Source organism: Mercenaria mercenaria, chromosome 1 (genome assembly GCF_021730395.1).
Source record: "Mercenaria mercenaria strain notata chromosome 1, MADL_Memer_1, whole genome shotgun sequence".
NCBI lineage: Eukaryota > Metazoa > Mollusca > Bivalvia > Venerida > Veneridae > Mercenaria > Mercenaria mercenaria.
The window spans coordinates 64,525,182-64,544,596 of record NC_069361.1 but is presented as its reverse complement, the minus strand read 5'-3'; the positions used below and the strand labels follow the sequence as shown (position 1 = coordinate 64,544,596).

The 19,415-nt window shown below is 35.1% G+C and overlaps 2 protein-coding genes across 2 annotated transcripts in view; one reads left to right on the top strand and one right to left on the bottom strand.

Moving 5' to 3' along the window:
- Positions 1 to 942: 942 nt before the first annotated feature.
- Positions 943 to 16,996, bottom strand: LOC123535788 (39S ribosomal protein S18a, mitochondrial-like). The gene is made up of 5 exons (XM_045318541.2): positions 16,837 to 16,996; positions 10,973 to 11,004; positions 4,417 to 4,524; positions 1,390 to 1,513; positions 943 to 1,105 (listed from the first exon to the last, which is right to left on the bottom strand). Exons 1-5 carry the CDS (start codon positions 16,964 to 16,966, stop codon positions 996 to 998), a joined length of 504 nt encoding a protein of 167 aa, XP_045174476.2. The 5' UTR covers positions 16,967 to 16,996; the 3' UTR covers positions 943 to 995.
- A 15-nt stretch (positions 16,997 to 17,011) lies between these two features.
- The window catches only part of LOC123535778 (centrosomal protein CCDC61-like), a 36,066-nt gene continuing 33,662 nt past the window's right edge, over positions 17,012 to 19,415 (top strand). Inside the window, exon 1 of the mRNA XM_053549539.1 lies at positions 17,012 to 17,611. Within this exon, the coding sequence (XP_053405514.1) occupies positions 17,461 to 17,611 (151 nt within the window). The 5' untranslated portion in view covers positions 17,012 to 17,460. The remainder of the gene's footprint in view (positions 17,612 to 19,415) is intronic.

Here is a 19,415-nt window from a genome sequence, read left to right as displayed (position 1 = left end):
TTTTTGACCCCAGATGACCCAATATCGAAGTTGTCCAAGATTTTTATGAGGGTAACATTTTGACCAAGTTTCATTAAGATTAGGCCAAAATTGTGACCTCTAGAGTGTTAACAGTCAAATTGTTGACCACGGACGGATGGACGACGGACACAGGGCGATCACAAAAGCTCATCTTGAGCACTTCCTGCTCAGGTAAGCTAAAAATGTGAAACAGGGTTATGGAACCTGCACAGTGCTTATCAGCTCATGACTGAGGACAAGTGTGTGAAGTTTCAATCCATTCCGATTAGTAGGTACTGAGATACCAGCTTACAAACAAAAACTTAACCATAAACTGCTAAGTGGAAAAAGGGGCATAATTTTGAAAAATGCAAAATAGAGTTATGAGACCTGCTCAGTGCAGGTCAGATCATGACAGTGAACAAGTGTATGAAGTTTCAATCCATTCCCATTAGTGGGTACTGAGATACCAGCTTACATACAAAAACTTAACAAAAAACTGCTAAGTGGAAAAAGGGGCATAATTTTGAAAAAATGCAAAACAGAGTTATGAGACCTGCTCAGTGCAGGTCAGATCATGACAGTGGACAAGTGTGTTAAGTTTCAATCCATTCGCATTAGTGGGTACTGAGATACCAGTTTACATATAAAACCTTAACCAAAAATTTCTAAGTCGAAAAAGGGGCATAATTTTGTAAAAAAGCAAAATAGAGATATGGAACCTGTGCAATGTAAGTCAGTTTAACACAGTGAATCAGTGTGTGAAGTTTCAATCCATTCCCACAAGTGGTTACTGAGATACCAGCTTACATAAAAAACTTAACAAATTCAGGACACCGGCGCTGACGCGGACGCCAACACACGGACGAGTCCAATAGCTCTACCTATTCTTTGAATACTTGAGCTAAAAAGGAGTGTAATTGTAAATGAAAAAGCAGTATGTTCGATAGACAAGGAAATTTATTTGCAATGATGAACCATCAACACAAAAATGATCAATCATCAATAGCTTCGTTATAATAAACATTGTATTTTTTCCATGCATGATCAGACATCTGGCTGTATTCGACTGGGTACACATGTGGTCGTAGATTTTGCATCAATCCTGAAATTACAATTCAAATCTTTGTACCTTTCTTGTTGGTTTTTATTTCCAGTTAGGTGAAAATCTACCTTGAATTTAAGTCGAATATTATAATTATCACAAGACTAAAATTTTCTTTCATATAATTAAGTCAGTAATAAATAACATGTACTACAACTTCAATGAATATGACGTTACATGCAGTTTATTGTCTACGCTAAAACAACTGTGAAGCAAAATACCAGCAATAAATAAAAGTTTTTTCAATTACATACACATGTAAATCATAATATTATTAACCCAACCTGCACTGTGTGCCTGATGTATCAAGTGCTTCATCCTTGCATGTTGTGGATAACATAAACCAGTAATCTGACGTGGTACAATCTCACCATCTTCCTGAACAAACTGGCTAATGATAAGTATATCCTGCAAGAACAAACTGGCAAATGATCAATATTTCCTGCAAGATCAAACAGGCTAATGATTAATATATCCTACAAGAACAAACTGGCTAATGATTAATATATCCTGCAAGAACAAACTGGCTAATGATCAATATATCCTGCAAGAACAAAGTAGCTATTCCTGGGGATGAATGTCAGATTTTATAGAATAAACAAATACATCAACAAGAGCTCGTAGAACACAAAATGCCCCCCTTGATGCATTCAGTAACTGCATAAGGAACAGAAATTATTTGGTCACAGTACACAAAAGTTCTACTGTTCTGGGTCAATGTGACCTTGACCTTTGGCCTATTGACCTCAAAATGAATAGAGTTCATCTGCTGGTCATGATCAACCTCCCTAATAAGTTTTGTCATCCTAGGCCGAAGCGTTCTTGAGTTATCTGGAAACCGTTTAACTTTTCTGGGTCACTGTGACCTTGACCTTTGACCTACTGACCTCAAAATCAATAGGGGTCACCTACTGATCATGATCAACCTCCCTATGAAGTTTCGTGATCCTAGGCCCAAGGGTTCTCAAGTTATCATCTGGCGATGGTTTAACTGTTCCAGGCCACTGTGACCTTGATCTTTGACCTACTGACCTCAAAATCATTAGGGGTCATCTGCTGGTCATGATTAACATCCCTATCAACTTTCATGATCTTTGGCCCAAGCTTTCTTGAGTTATCATCCGGAAATTGTTTAACTGTTCCTGGTCACTGTGACCTTGACCTACTGACCTCAAAATCAATAGGAGTCATCTGCTGGTCATGACCAACCTCCTTATTAACTTTCATGATCTTAGGCCCAAGAGTTCTTGAGTTATCATCCAGAAACCATTTAACAGTTCTGGGTCAGTGATCTTGACCCTTTGACCTACTGACCTCAAAATCAATAGGGGTCATCTGCTGGTTATGACCAACCTCCCTATCAACTTTCATGATCCAGGGCTCAAGCGTTGTGTTATCATCCGGAAACGGATTGGTCTACATACCGACAAACCGACCTACCGACATCTGCAAAACAATATACTCCTCCTTCTTTGAAGGAGGGCATAAAAATCTTTATGTTGCTTTTTTGTCTGGTGTTTATTAAGGCCACTTATGCCAAAAATAAGCAAGAAAACCACCTGCCGGGAATGGGAAACAAAGATGATGTAGTGATGATAGTGAATGTAAGCAGTCTGGTTCCTGCAAGAGACTGGCCGTCTTGCTAAGCTAAATGTTTGAGCCGGATTACCTGAAGACCCAAACATGCATGGAAAAAGTTAATACTGACTTGACAAACAAGAAGACAAACTGACCAAGTACAAACTTGTAGCCTCAAAAACTGGTGGTGTACTAAACAAGAGCTGTCTGTTGACTGCGCGCTCAACTATTTGAAGAACTGATGGAAGTATATTACCAGCAATTTTCAGACAAAAGAAGAAAAATAGATAAGACAAACAATGTACCTGTATTTATGGATTTTGATTGATAAGTCTTGCACTATATGGCAATGAGTGACCATGATGGTAAGCAAGTGTTCAAAGTTTAAAAGCCATATACATCTATCGAACAGGTAAGACAAACTATGAAATGATATGTGAAACTCAACTAATTTCTATGTCAAAAAAGGGCCATAACTGAGCTAAAGTCAATGTCCTAATTATGTAGTCTTAACTACATATGTATACTTGCCTACTGATGGAAATCATGATGATAAGCAAGTGTTCAAAGTTTCAAAGTCACATGTCAAATACTGTAAAATCATTGAATTTTGTGGGCATGAAATTTCGTGGATTTGGTCAAAATGGCAATTTCGTAGGGATATGAATTTGTGGATTTAACTTTTGAACATGAAATGAATGGGAATTTTACTTGTTCGTTGGGATTAAATTTCGTGGGTTGCCTCAACTGCAAAATCCCTGAAAATTAATCACCCACGAATGTTAATGATTTCACAGTTTTGCCAAAACATAGACTTGTACGAAAACTGAACCAATTTCCAAGTCCAAAAAGTACCATAATTCAGCAAAAAATACCTGACAGAATTATATACTCTTGCCTCCAAATGGAAATCATAATGATAAACAAGTGTTCAAAGTTTCAAAGCCACATGTCAAATAGTTTTGACAAAACTTGGACTTGTATGAAATTGTACCAATTTCCAAGTCCAAAAAGGGCCATAATTCAGCCAAAATAGTTGACAGAGTTATGTACTCTTGCCTACAGATAGAGAATGTTATAATAAACTAGTGATAAAAGTTTCAAAGCCATATGTCAAACAATTTACTCAAAATATGAACTGGTATGGAAGACTTAACCAAGATTTGGAAGTTAAAAGGGACCATTATAAATTCAGCCAAAATCCTTGATAAAGTTAGGTACTCTTGCCTAAAACTCGAAATGGTGATGGTACACAAGTGTTGAAAGTTTCAAAGCTTTATCTCAAAAGGTTTTGTCAATATATGGACTGGTATAAAAAACTTCACCAAGGTGTGACGCCGACGCCGTGGTAAGTAGGATAGCTCTACTAAGTCTTATTCTTCAAACAGTCGAGCTAATAAGGGGTCAAAATCAATATAGACTTGTGGTTGTTTTCTTACAATATTGATCATGTGACCAAACTGTTAAGACTGTATCTTCAACAGCCAGGAAAGCACTTACAAAAAGCAGATCTAAACATAAAACTGCGACAAAAAGTACCTCTACATATGTTCAAAACGGCCATAGTTGTGATAAAATGCCAAATTTTCTACAATTTTTGGCCAGTTTACTCACCTTATGTTACAATGTTTCAAGATTACATCTATGATAATGGTCAATAAGGATGAATATCAAAAATAAATTTAACCAAGTTCAAGGTATTAAACTCAAGGTAGTATTCCATACATACTTACTGTGTAATTTATATCTAGATTCAAACGACACAGTGGACACAAATGTTTCTCCCCATCAGCTTTTATTACGTAATCCTCTCTAGGTGATTCTACCAATCGCCCTTCAATCTATGCAAAAAATATTGAGAGTTAAAACTGCCATAAGAAGATAAAACTAAAGGCTCTTTGCCAAGGAGTGGATGCCAGTCACAGCTTTTGAAATTCTGCTGAAAAACAGTTCTTATAACACTTAGACAACAAATTTCATATAATTATGATTTCTTCCAAACACAAACAAGAACATCACAAATCAGGAGTTTAGATCAAAGGAGGACGATGTAAAATTTTAAGGGAACTGTTTTCGACGTATGTGGCCCAAGTTATTTGATTTAGTTTTTGCACTCTGCATATTGTCCCATCACCACTTACCTATATTCAAGTCAATACCTTGAACAGGTTTTAAGTTATGCTCTGGACATAAAATACAACAGACAGATTCATTTGACCTTTGACCTTTAAATGTGGCCTTAACCTTTGATCTACTGACCTGATTCATTCGCTCTGAACATCACCTCATTACCACCTGCCTTTAACAATGTTGGGCAATTAAAACCGGCCCCCGTTTTAACCAGTTAAAACCACCCTGGTCAATTCTCCCTGAGGTGGCCAATACAGGTCAATACTGGTCGACTTGTCAGTTAGTCAATATTGGCTGTCAAGATATTTTGTAGAGTTTGTGAACAATTACATAATGACTGTTTAGAGTATCTGGGCTTGATTAATTATTATTTAGTTAAAGCAACCTAATCAATACTCCCAAATTGGTCAGAAGTGTTCCACTACAATAGAAATGTAGAAATTATTTCATAAACTGTAGCAGTAAGTGATAAATCCAAAACAGGCGATTATCTGGTATCCATGGTAAAAGAACGACATGTAAAATATTAACTTCGTAAAACTGACTTTGATGGATGAATTGATTTGAATATGTATTTCTAGGTTTGACACGGTTTACTTTCAGAATCAGTTTTATTTGAACGACAGACTGTTCACACAAGTGGTGACTCGGTATTAATAATAAACCCCATTTCATCCAGCATTCATATATTACAAGATATGGCACCAAAAAATCAGCGGGTTAGATACAGCACCGCCTTGAACAGAAAACAACATTTTTCAGAATTTTGTAATGAAACAATAATCACTGTATGGGAAATGATGTAACTAAGAAAATTAATGGTTGCCCGCCCGCTTAGCTCAGTAGGGAGAGCGTCGGACTACGGATCGACGGGTCGCGAGTTCAATCCCCGGGCGGGGCGTATGTTCTCCGTGATGATTTGATAAAAGACATCGTGTCTGAAATCATTCGTCCTCCACCTCTGATAAGTCATGTGGGGAAGTTGGCAGTTACTTGCGGAGAACAGGTTTGTACTGGTACAGAATCCAGGAACACTGGTTAGGTTAACTGCCCGCCGTTACATGACTGAAATACTGTTGAAAAACGGCGTTAAACCCAAAACAAACAAACAAACAAAAAAATTAATGGTCATCAAATCACTTCACAGCGTTGAGGTAGAAATATAAACAAGAGGGCTATGATGGCCCTATATTGCTCACCTGAGTACCATTGCTCTTAATGATAAGATCAAGTTTGATATAGATCACATAGGCATACACATTAAATATCATCAGGATAAATATTTTCTTGTAACAGTCCCTTTTGACCTATGGCACGTACTAGTCAGGGCCAATCTAGTTACCAAGTTTGTGGGTCCTAGGCTCAAATGCTGCATGTTTATACTAGCATGACTATTCCTTACCCTGGACTGAAATAACATTTAAAACCAATTTCATTAGAAGCTGCTAACATATATTCATTTACATAAAAATAAAGGGAGGTAATTCGTCACAAATTCAGTCTATATTTATCTAAACTGATTGTCAAAGTGCATGTGATGGCATAAATGAAATTTCAGATCAGTATCTTCATTAGTTACAGAGATATACCCATTTTAATTTGAAACAAAGGGAGGTAATTTGACATAAAATCTGTCCATAGTTATCTACCAAGATTGTCTCAGTCCAACTAATGACAATAATGAAATTTCAAATGAATCCTATAAATACTTACTGAGATAAATCCATTTTTATTAAAATCAGGGGAGGTAATCATGCATTGGTATATGCATGTAGAAGATACAAAGTACAAGCCTTTACAATATATTAGACAAGTAAGTAAAAGTAGAAATTTCTTACCATGGAAGACATAAATAACGTTTCAAACCAATCTCATTCTAAGCTGCTAGAGCAAAGGAGTCTAATATCGACCCTCTTCTATTATCGACCCCCCACCCTTAATTGATACTTAATCACATTTATTACTAGAAATCATGTGATCATGTCATTCACTGTCATTTTTACGTCACAAATTTTCTTCATGCGCCATTTTGAATGTTTACATACAGTGTGACTGCATGAGATAAATTTCAGTGCCAACCACTACATCGTCCGTTAAGGTAGGTATCTTTCTGTTAAATCAAATTTACCGTTTTTATGGATTGAATCAGTTTAATTTTGTATTTAATCCTACTATACACATATAGAACTCATTTCTATCAGCCATTTTTGTAGTCTCTTGCAACTTCTGGAAAGATTATGTGGGGGTCGATAATAGCAGATTGAAAATATGACCTTCTGCTATTATCAACCCCCAATTAATTAAATTTATATAATTTCTTGTTGCTTTGAGAAAAGCACTTAATTCATAACTTTAACATGTCCAAAACATTGTGGAATGATACTTACTTCACTTGGGTATTGATTACATTTTACTCGGACTTTATCATAGACTCTCAGTGTAAAATCTCAAACTTTTAACTAAAATAAAGGTATTAAATCAATATAACATTTCAATGAAACTTCAAAGTTTTGTTGTTTGTAGCATTATCTGAAGCATGTGCAGTGAAAAATCTTGATTTTTTTTTTAAAATAGTGTGATATTTATTTCTAAAGTCACTATTATGTTCATTGTAAATATACTTTGTTATACCAAAGTGGAAACTGGCAGGTACTCTAAAATGCAGCTCTCTGATTGGTCAGTTAGAAACCCTAATGTTCTGTGATGACTCATGATAAAGTTATGAATGCACATTTTAGTTGATCACAAGGATTAAAAATCTCCTAAAATAAAAAGAACAAGAGCACCGCCTTGCGGGTGCTGACGCTCATCTGATTTTTTTTGTGTAATAGAAATATTGTCCTACCCATGATTTTCTAAGTCTAAAAAGGGCCATCATTCTTGCAAAAAGCAGGATAGAGTTATGTTTCTTGATGTACAGCGTCCACTTATGATGGTGAAAAACTGTTGCAAGTTTTAAAGCAATAGCTTTGATAGTTCATGAGAAAAGTTGACTTAAACATAATACTCAACCAAGAAAATGATTTTCTAAGTCCAAAAGGGGCAATAATTATTGCAAAAATCAGGATGGAGTTACGCTGCTTGCTGTACAGGGTCAGCTTATGATGGTGAACAAGTGTTGCAAGTTTCAAAGCAATAGCTTTGATAGTTTAAGAGAAAAAGTTGACCTAAACATAAAACTTAACCAAGAAATCTGATATTTTCTAAGTCCAAAAGGGGCCATAAATCTTGCAAAAAGCAGGATGGAGTTATGTTTCTTGCTGTACAGGGTCAACTTATGATGGTGAACAAGTGTTGCAAGTTTTAAAGCAATAGCTTTGATAGTTTAGGATAAAAGCTGACCTAAACATAAAACTTAACCAGAAAACTGACTTTCTAAGTCCAAAAGGGGCAATAAATCTTGCAAAAAGCAAGATGGAGTTATGTTTCTTGCTGTACAGGGTCAGCTTATGATGGTGAACAAGTATTCCAAGTTTCAAAGCAATAGCTTTGACAGTTTGGGAGAAAAGTTGACCTAAACATAAAACTTAACCAAGAAATCTGATATTTTCTAAGTACAAAAGGGGCCATAAATCTTGCAAAAAGCAAGATGGAGTTATGTTTCTTGCTATACAGGGTCAGCTTATGATGGTGAACAAGTATTCCAAGTTTCAAAGCAATAGCTTTGATAGTTTAGGAGAAAAGCTGACCTAAACATAAAACTTAACCAGGCAACGCCGACGCAGACGCCGACGCCGACGCCGACAACCGCTCAAGTGATGACAATAACTCATCATTTTTTTTCAAAAAATCAGATGAGCTAAAAACAGCGCAGAGTCTCTGAAAGTTCGTCATAGTCTGATGTTTCTATCATTTATGATGATAATGACAGTTATGACGATTTTGACGATTCCTCTGATGGACAAAATGATGATGGACAGTGCAGACAGCTTAGACCAATGTCAGGGGTGTGGTCAGTCTAATCGGAAGCCAAATGAGTGAAAAGGCTGTGATGAATGCCCAGGATGGTGGCACATTAAATGTACTAAGCAACCAGAACTTCACTTGTTGACTCCAGAGGACTTAAAAAAAGTTAATTTTAAATGTATAAAAATTGAATGCTAAAATATGTTGTTAAGGCTGTAGATAATATGGATAATCAACTTTGTTTGAATGTTTGAATTATTTATCTCTTGCGTGTGGCTAATGTTATATTACAAATAACTATTATCTAACATTTACAATTTGTCAGTCAAAAGACCAAATATGAAACTGTGATAGTATGAAAGACCAAATTTATAAATAAAAAAAACACACATGAAATAATATTTTCCATGAAATCGTAGTAAAGTTATGCTTTGTTTATATGCTCAGTTGCGTAATTTCAAATTGCAATTATGACAATAAAGGACAAATAAAAACTAACTTAATGTTAAGTTAATAATAATATTATGCTTGATTTTCAGTGTTTTCAAAGTTTAAAAAAAAAACAACTAGGGGGTCGATAATAGCAGAAGTGGGTCGATAATGGCAGACACATGTCACGAGACAGAATATTAGACCATACCTTATTCTGTAATGTAACAAGTGTTTTCATTGGTTGAAATCGACCAATGATAGTTTGTCTCAAATATATGTGTCACTTTGTCTCCGAAAGTGAAAGTAAGAATATGTACGATAGATTATGGTCTTAAGGGGTCGATAATTGCCTTCTTTGCTCTAGGTATTTTCATTTAGAAAAAAAATAAAGGGAGGTAATTTGTCATAAATTCAGTCAATATGTATCTTCACTGATTGTCCAAGTCCATCTGATGGCATAAATGAAATTTCAGATCAGTATCTTCATTAGTTACGGAGATATCCTCATTTTACTTTGAAATAAAGGGACGTAATTTAACATAAAATCAGTCCATAGTTATCTACCCTGATTGTCTCAGTCCAACTAATGACATAATGAAATTTCAAATGAGTCCTATAAGTACTTACTGATATAAATTCATTTTGATTAAAATCAGGGGAGGTAATCAGATATAAAATAACTCCAGAACCTATGTCTTAATCTGACAGATTCATCATGGAATCCAAGATTTATTGCTGTTGAAGATATTTTGCAAGTGTGTATCAAATCAAACCATAAATAAAGTCTCTATATGGCTGCAAAAGCCAAAATGGCAAATTTTTGCCCTTAACTCTGGGGCCATAACTCTGGAACCCACGATGGGATCTGGTCAGTTTTCGAAAGGAACCGAGATATTATGCCAATACAAGTTGTTAAAGTTTTATTAAAGTTGATTGCAAAATGTGGTCTCTATCGTGTTCACAAGCCAAAAACGGCAAATTTTGGCCCTTTAAGGGGCCATAACTCTGGAACCCATGATGGGATTTGGCCAGTTTTCGAAAGGAACCAAGATATTATGCCAATACAACTTGTGTGCAAGTTTGATTAAGGTTGATTGCAAAATGTGGTCTCTATCGTGTTCACAAGCCAAAAATTGTAAATTTTGGTCCTTTAAGGGGCCATAACTCTGGAACTCATGATGGGATCTGGCCAGTTTTCGAAAGGAACCGAGATATTATGCCAATACAAGTTGTGTGCAAGTTTGATTAAAATTGACTGCAAACTGTGGTCTCTATCGTGTTCACAAGAAATCTTGAATGGACGACGGACGAAGGTGATCACAAAAGCTCACCTTGTCACTATGTGACAGGTGAGCTAAAAATCGATGGAGTCTGCCCACTTCTCCCTAAAGTCTGCCCACTAAATCAGCTTGAGGGAGAAGTGACTTCTCCCAAAAAATTGGACCTAGCTAGACCCCTGGATTATAAAGCTTGAAAAGATGTCTTAGACAGGTTCAGCTTCTTAAATATCTTAAGTTCTTATTTTCCAAGTTAAACCACTGGCATTTCAAATAGCTTGATCAATAAATATAACCATATCCCACCCACCTAGTACACTAGATATAACTTGCTTATTTTTCATTTACTGAGATTCAAACACCTGCACTGAAATGCAACTTGTCAATGTCAAAATATTTCTAATAAAGACTTTTATCATTCATGTATACAGGGAATGAACACTTTTATTATCTTAAAAGAAATCACTGTAGTAAAATGTATTTAAAGGGAGACTTAACATGCTATTTTGGAGAAAAAAAGTCTTACAAAATGTAGTTTACTTACAGTGGTAACATTGTCCACAGTTGTTTCTGTAACTGAAAATATAAGAAATAAAACATTTAAAGTCTAGAAAGAAATGTTAAGTGGTCAAAATACTTCATACAGATAACTTACATGTATTTATAAATATTTACAGTAGGGCTGGTAATAAGGTCCATACAACTAGCCTCTAAAAGTCTGGATTTCAAAACAGATCTTCATGTACATTAGATCATTTACTCAACAGCCTTTTGATGACACACATGTCACTATTGCATCTGGTGTTCAATCAATATTTCAGTTTTACACTAAAACAAAGAAGTATTTTTCAATTCAAACTAGTGTGAATATGTTCAATATTTCTTTACAATCTTTATAAATTTTAAAACTAATTAAAAAGAAAATAAAATCATTTACCTGCATTGAACAGAATGCAAACACTAAATCACACTGGCCATAGCTTTATCAGATCAAGTGGTTCCAACGTTGTTTGAGCGGTGAATTTTACGCCGATCAGATGGAGAAATATGGCCGATACTACAAATTTCCAGTATTGTAAGTATGATTTAAAGGAATTTCTACCTGTTAAATAATGAATCAAATAAAAACGATGGGTGCACCTGGAGCGCAAATGTGTCTATGTTTTAGCACATATGTCCATTTAGCTGAGATTTGTACCGTTTATTCAAACACTTCTGTACAGTCAGGCGGGGGAAGAAGATTTTTTACAGTTTTTGACAATGTCGCCTCAAATATAGTGTTTATCGGGAACAAGTAACTGTTCAAACACTTTTTATGTAAAGGGCTACCTCTTAAAACAAAGCGTGTGTATTTTCATAGAATTATTTAGTGTTATTTGTGAAAAACCGGCCAAAAACCTAATGCAACGCTGTTTCGAGTGGGTCGCTATGCAACGCAATCAAGTGGATACCATTCTGTGTTTTACTTGCGAAGTCTTATCCGTCTTAAAACAGTCATTAAAGCCTAACAATGAATAAATTTAGAGAGTTTTATATCATTATAATGATCTCGCCATTTCTAATACATTGTACTTTTACATTTTTATGCTCGCTTAACATTTAACATATTTTTGCGGACATTAATAAAAAAAACATCAACACAAAAATATATAGCAAGAATGAACATCGAACAATATCATTAAGTAAGTAATAGTAATTGTTCGTAAAAACAAGAACCAGTTCACGGATATTCATCTCCTTCACGAATGTTACTGAACAGCATACCAAAATCGGGTTGATTCTTTAAATCAGTATAGTTACAGTTGGTTACTTTTCAGTCCCTTAAAACCAATACATTGCAATTTCATTCCTGATTTGTTGTGCATTTGAGCTGTTCATACAAAATAAATAAAAGTTTGTCCATGATAAAAGTATTGATCAGTTGTTTGTTCATATTTTCATTCATATTCCTGTGGTAGCGTTCATTAATTTTCAGAGAGATAAATCACAGAGAACAGGTCAGGGAAAAGACAATTTTTTTTGTCCTCCATCAAACATTCTAGCATAAAACTGCTGTTATTGCCACTTTTCGGGGGTGTTTTAACAGGAGAGAAAACGTGTGTTAACACAGAGATTCTCGCGCTCATGTACTGTTATAACACCTTTTTATATATGCGCTTTCCATGGCAAAGCGTAAACGTATTACGGCCCAAAAACGGATAATTCAAAAAGAAATGACGTCAACGTGAATTAACAACGTAGACTTTACCGCGCATTTCATGGAAATTCAATGACGCCGAGGGACAATATATTCATTTACCTGGTCTTCACCCGTTTTATGCTAGAATAGCATTAGCGCATGTTCTTTTCGTGTTATAACATCTTCAGAATCCCTCGGGAATCGTTGGTACCCGAGGACTCGGGTACCAACCACTCCCTCGGGATTCTGCAGGTGTTATAACACGAAAAAACATGCGTTATCCCTACAGAAACGACGTAATAAACCTCTATGGTCGCCAATCAAAAATGAAAATACAAATGAAATACAGACACCAATGAAAGAAAATAAACGGACCAGCAATACTAATAGAGATGTGCAACAGTTGTACTATTTAACTGTCTCTAAACAAATAACAAAAGCGATGCTTGCCAACGGGTACTTATTCAATTTGATAAGAGTTAAAATATTGTGAAATAATGTATCTTTTGCTGCAGAAACTTGTCTCATTATAGCATTGTCGCTTGCAATGTCTAAAAGTCTGTCTCTTCCTCTGTTAATTCTTCAAACATTTCGTCACATAAAACTCTCTCTTTAATACCTTATTGTGAACCTGTCTTTTTCTTGATAATTTGGTGCTTGAAGTTCGAGTTAGCAATCTTTTCGGTTTTTTTTGTGTGTGTGCTTTTATTACTGTTATTATTTACTTTGAGGACATGAAGAAAACGCTCTTAATCGTTTGCTTGATGACACGTCTCTATTAGTATTGCTGGTCCGGTTATTTTCTTTCATTGGTGTCTGTATTTCATTTGTATTTTCATTTTGAACTGCGACCATAGAGGTTTATTACGTCGTTTCTGTTTTATGGAGGACAAATAAAATATTGCCTTTTCCCTGGCCAATTTTAACGTTCTCTGTGATTTATCTCTCTGAAAATAAATGAACAGGAATATGATTGAAAATATATACAAACAACTGATCAATACTTTTATCATGGACCAAATTTTCTTTATTTTGTATGAACAGCTCAAATGCACAACAAATCAGTAATGAAATCGCAATGTGTTGGTTTTATGGGACTAAAAAGTAACCAACTGTAACTCTACTGATTTAAAGAGTCAACCCGATTTTGGTATGCTGCTCAGTAACATTCGTGGAGGAGATAAATATCCGTGAACTGGTTCTTGTTTTTACGAACTATTACTATTATTTACTTAATGATATTGTTCGATGTTCATCCTAGCTTTATGTTTTCGTGTTGATGTTTTTTGACAATGTCCTCAAAGATACGTTAAATGTTAAGCTAACATAAAAATGTAAAAGTACAATATATAAGAAATGGCGGGAACATTAAAATGATATAAAACTCTCTAAATTTATTCATTGTTAGGCTTTAATGACTGTTTTTAAGACGGATAAGACTTCGCAAGTAAGACACAGAACGGTATCCACTTGATTGCGTTGCATAGCGACCCACTCGAAACAGCGTTGCATTAGGTTTTTGGCCGATTTTTCAGAAACAACGCTGAATAATTCTATGAAAATACACACCCCTTGTTTTAAGAGGTAGCCCTTTACATAAAAAGTGTTTGAACAGTTAGTTGTTCCCGATAAACACTATATTTGAGGCGACATTGACAAAAACTGTAAAAAAATCTCCTTCTCCCGCCGGACTGTACAGAAGTGTTTGAATAAACGGTATAAATCCCAGCTAAATGGACATACATGCTAAAACATAGACACATTTGCGCTCCAGGTGCACCCATCGTTTTCATTTGATTCATTATTTAACAGGTAGAAATTCCTTTAAATCATACTTACAATACTGGAAATTTGTAGTATCGGCCATATTTCTCCATCTGATCGGCGTAAAATTCACCGCTCAAACAACGTTGGAACCACTTGATCTGATAAAGCTATGGCCAGTGTGAAATAGTTAAGACCATATAATGATTAATTCATAGAGAGTTAATAGGTAAGTGAGTACTGTTTGTCAATCTTTATACTATCAAATGTATTTCAGTGCAATGGCGCAGAAAGCTACTGGTATGTTACAAATTGAAATGTACCTGCAAAACAAGACAACAAAATGAGTACCAACAGGAGTTCTTTTTAGAAGATGGGGAAGACGCTGGGCGCTGGTCAAATTTTATGTGGAAAAATCACGTGAAAGAGGCCAATTTGGGGAAAATTCAAAATATTATATACATCATGTAATACTGCTTTTACACTGTACATTAGTCATTAGATTCTTTAAGCAATTCATATTTTAAGTTATCCTATTTCAGTGATAAAATTTAACTTTTTTCCAATTTTTTGCTAGTGCCATTTTTTTCCACTAGCAACATGGTGGGTTCCACTTGCGATTATTTAAAGGCTGTTTTACGTGCTAAACATATTAAGTTGTTTTGTTGTTGTTTTGTTTCATATAAAAGTTAAATGTTCAGCTCCATTTCCAACTTTTTTACGGTTTGAACAGGCAGGGACTTTCTGGTTTTGGAAGTACGAACCAAAGTACTTGATGATTCTTTGGACTTTTGGCTGGACTCTGAAGTTTTAAGTTCTTTTAGGTCACTGCCCGTGGTGTCGCTACCATTTTAGGTCTCCGTGGGCCTTTTTTGCCCAAAGAAACTTGTAATTTTCCTCTCTATTTTTGCAGTTGCGAATCACCGACCAAAATGACAACAAATATTGTTTAGACGCTTACTTAGATATCCGAAAATTACATTTGTATAACAGCGACAAACGTCTACAAGTGGTCACGTGATTATCGGGAAAATAACTGTCCCAAGTTTTTAAAGAGCAAAGGAGAGTTTGAGCGAATTTGTCGATTCTCAAATGTGATCACTAAAATATTCGAGTGCCATGATTTCCTACTCTCATTTGATTCTTACTTGAATTTCGCGAGTTAGCCATTGCTAAATTCGATCCCTGAAACATAAAAATTGGAGATAGATTGAGGAAAATTGATTTTTGAGGGAAAAAATTTTCCAAGGGGAAGACGCCGACTATCGGCGTCACTTTCTTAGTAAAAAAACCTTATCAAACAGCCCTCAAATTGATTTTCTCATATTTCTACACATTTGTCCCATATAAAGGCCATAGGAGACTTATCTCTTCCAATTAGTAGCTTTATCTACTTTATCTATTTGGTACCCAATGTAAATAACTCATGAGTAGATATGAATGGACATCTTGGAACGTCCCACAGAGGTTCAAACCCCTACAATTCAAGGAAAAATTCTATTATGGAGGGGGTGTATGTAGTAGGGTATAGTATAAGGGTGCACTTATACTTCCTTGCTATTGAGGTAACTTTTATAGTGACACAGTAGAGTGTCCGCCTTAAAAGTGTGAGATGTCCAGGGTTCGATTCCTGGTCAGGCCTGAAGTATTTTCAGCTATACATCACTAGGTAACAATAGCAGCATAAGAATTTAATGTCTCATAAAGAGAAACTGATTTTTATGATGCATAATTTTTGAAGTCCAAATAAATTATGTTTTAATGCAATTTTTAAAACAGAAAAGGGTTTAATGGGTTTCTATTGCTCAAAACTTGTGCGCCAGTACTTTTATTCTATGTAATACTTTGTTTCTAGTGCAGATGTATGAACAATTGTTTTACAACTAACATTTTTCTATAATGTTTTTCGTGAAAGCACAGTAAAATGTATACATTCATGTACTAGCGCAATAATTTAGAGCATTAGAAAGCCATTGAACCCTTTTTTGTTTTAAACTTAGCATTAGAACATATTTTGTTTGGACTTCAAAAATTATGCATCATAAAAATCTGAAAAGAGGAAATAATTCTACCAAAACTGAAGGCAACCAAGTTATTCTTATCTTAATTTGTGTCATATGAAATGCTTAATAAATGGACCAAGTTTGAAAGAAATATCTTTACTATTTTTCAAGAAATATTAGTTTTTATGTCGAAAGCCCGATCAGGCAAATTATGTTACCAGCCTGTTAACCTTTGGCTTATCGTGCCAACGCTCTACCAATTGAGCTCCCGAGGCTACCCGATTTGAGAACTGCTACAGTAGCGATATAGTTGAATAAGTTCTTTATGGGAATATATGCATATCATGTCTCTGAAAATCTGATATGATAGAAAATGTCGAAAAACCGTTATAAAGTAAGTGACTTTGACTTTTGAGGCTTTGCCTTATTTCATATTAAATTTATAAGGATCTAGTAAAATACCTTCTCTTAGATATAAAGGCACTGTTGAATGAAGCAATCGCCTCTTAATCATTGCATTTTCCTTTTGAAATCGTAACAAATTAAACGAAATTTTGTGTAAATTACTAATAAATCTCATCGTGCCTGACATGTTGAAAGGGAGATAACTTTCGTTAAGGACTGGTTGTTATAAAATTTCCGAGGAAATGTACCAAAACTTTTTTATACGTAATTTTGGTCTAAACTTATTGTATGGTGTATTTTTCATAATTAATCTGGAAACTGATGGCTGATTGTTTTGCATTTTATTTTGTAACTAATTAGCAATTTTAATAACTAGTCCAGTAAGAGAAGTCCGAAGTGAACACGCATGCGTGGCTTTCTTAGTTTCTCTTCCGGTTAAATTTTGAAGCCTGGAAAATTAATAAATCTCGTTTTTACTGCAATGTCGGTGGCATAAATCGCAAGCCCATTAATGACAGTTATATAAAAAGAAATAAACATAAACCTACAGCCAAAGTTTATACTCGCACATTTAATAGGGACTAAAATGCAGACCCGTTTCTCAGTTAAACTTGTCTGAACTTATCCCAACAACAACAACAGCCTTGTTTTGAAAGTGTGAAAGACCTATTAAATTTCAAAATGGAAAACGATACAACTGTGTCAGCTGCCTACATTTTTCGAGGCATAGAGTATATAGTCACAATGACTGTTAAGGATGATAGTGTTCTAATGGTAGAGGTTGAGGACAAGTTGACAGCAGACCAGTGGAGGGCAGAGTTTGATGCAGCATGTATTTACAACAGATTTTTTTGCTTTTATTGTATAAGGCCTTTTCTGTTTCATTTCATTGTCGGAGCACTTTCACTTTAGCGGTCCCTACAATAATAGTAGTTTAAAATGTCTTAAAAATCAAAAGTTATAAGCGGTAACTTTATTTTTACTGGTACTGATAATAAACCTGGATAGATGATAAAGTCGAACACCTTGGAAATGTTCTATTGCAATCGGTTATTTATAAAACTAGTGTTATTTCTAGAGCGACGCAGCGGGGCGCCCCGCCCTGCCCTTTTTTACTGCCGCCACGCTGCCCGTAAAATGTGCCCTGTTGCCTTTGATCTTATGCTAAATCCCGCCAAATTCCCTGTTGACATGCCTTGACGATTTTTTGATCAGCAAATTACGTCACGGCGAGTGCACACAGGTAATGAGAATCAATGAAGTGTTAAAACAAATTGATAAAGAGTATGGAACCTGTGAAATGTCAAAAAAGCGTGCGTAAGCGGCCAGCTGATTACCGAGCACGTGAAAAGTGCCCTAGATTTCTTTGGGCAAAATTTAAATTAGACCGTCGTTTAGTATAACAAGTATATATCAATGCAGTTTGATTCTACTGTAATTTAAACTAGAAAATGCACACATTTTAATGATTATCAAAAGTAAAAGAAAGTTTAGAATGTCCGTTCACGAGTCTTATTACTCCCGATGCCGTATGCAATTTTTCCAAATTTCCTTCAAAAAAGCTGACAGTCGGTGTATTTTTTATGATGAGAAACTTCAAAATATGTGGAACTATCTCTGGTTTACCCAAGTGGGTCATTTAAACTGAGTAAAAACTACTTTCAGACAACATTCCGAAAGTGTACCAGTATCCGGATAGTATATTTTGGATATGCGATTTAGTAAACTTTAACCTTACTGTAATAGCACTTTTCTGTTAATGAAATATTGATGAAAGACCTGATAGATACATTAGGACTTTTGATACTTATCAGTTTACAATGTGACCTGAAACAGGCCTTTAACTATGTTGTTTACAACATGATCTTGGTTTCAAGATTAAGCTTATATTAAGGCCATCCACTATTTCACATTCATATGAATAAGTTGACATTCTTGGTGACATTTTTAAGAGAAAGGCTTGAATGGTTTAACCTAAACTATAAAGTAAGTAAAAAGCCTTTGTAAACTTTGTTACTAGTTTTGGGAAGATTTAGCACTTTATTCTGTGACATTTCTTTTAAGTGTGCAATAAAGATAAATGGAATACATACATGTATTAACTATAGACATCTAGAAATGCAACTACTGCTATGGTAACTTTCATATCTGAAAGGGCACCCTGCCCCTTTCGGACAGCACCCTGCCCCTTTTTGGCAGCACCCTGCCCTTTTTGAGCTCTAGAAATAACACTATAAAACTGAACACGCCATCTAATAGTTTCCACTTACAACACCAACTGATGTAAACAAAAACAAAATTGGTAAACATTCTGTATAAATAAATGACTTATATAAATTTGTATAAAAAATATTTATCCAAAATTACTGGGGAAGAGGGTGTTTTTTTGCGCATGCTCATTGTCGAAACATGAAGACCTGAAATTTGTTAACTTTTCATTACTTGATCAGGAATGACTGTTGCAGCTTTTTGGGGAAAGTTTCAATATAATAATACCAAGAAAATTTTGTAAATGACAAAGGGTTCGAATTTATCATCAGTCAGCGTTCATAAAGTCCCCTTTTTACATACCCCTTTCAGGCCCTCACTTCGTGTGAGTTTGCTTACTAAATATAAATTTGAATTATGTAAAGTTT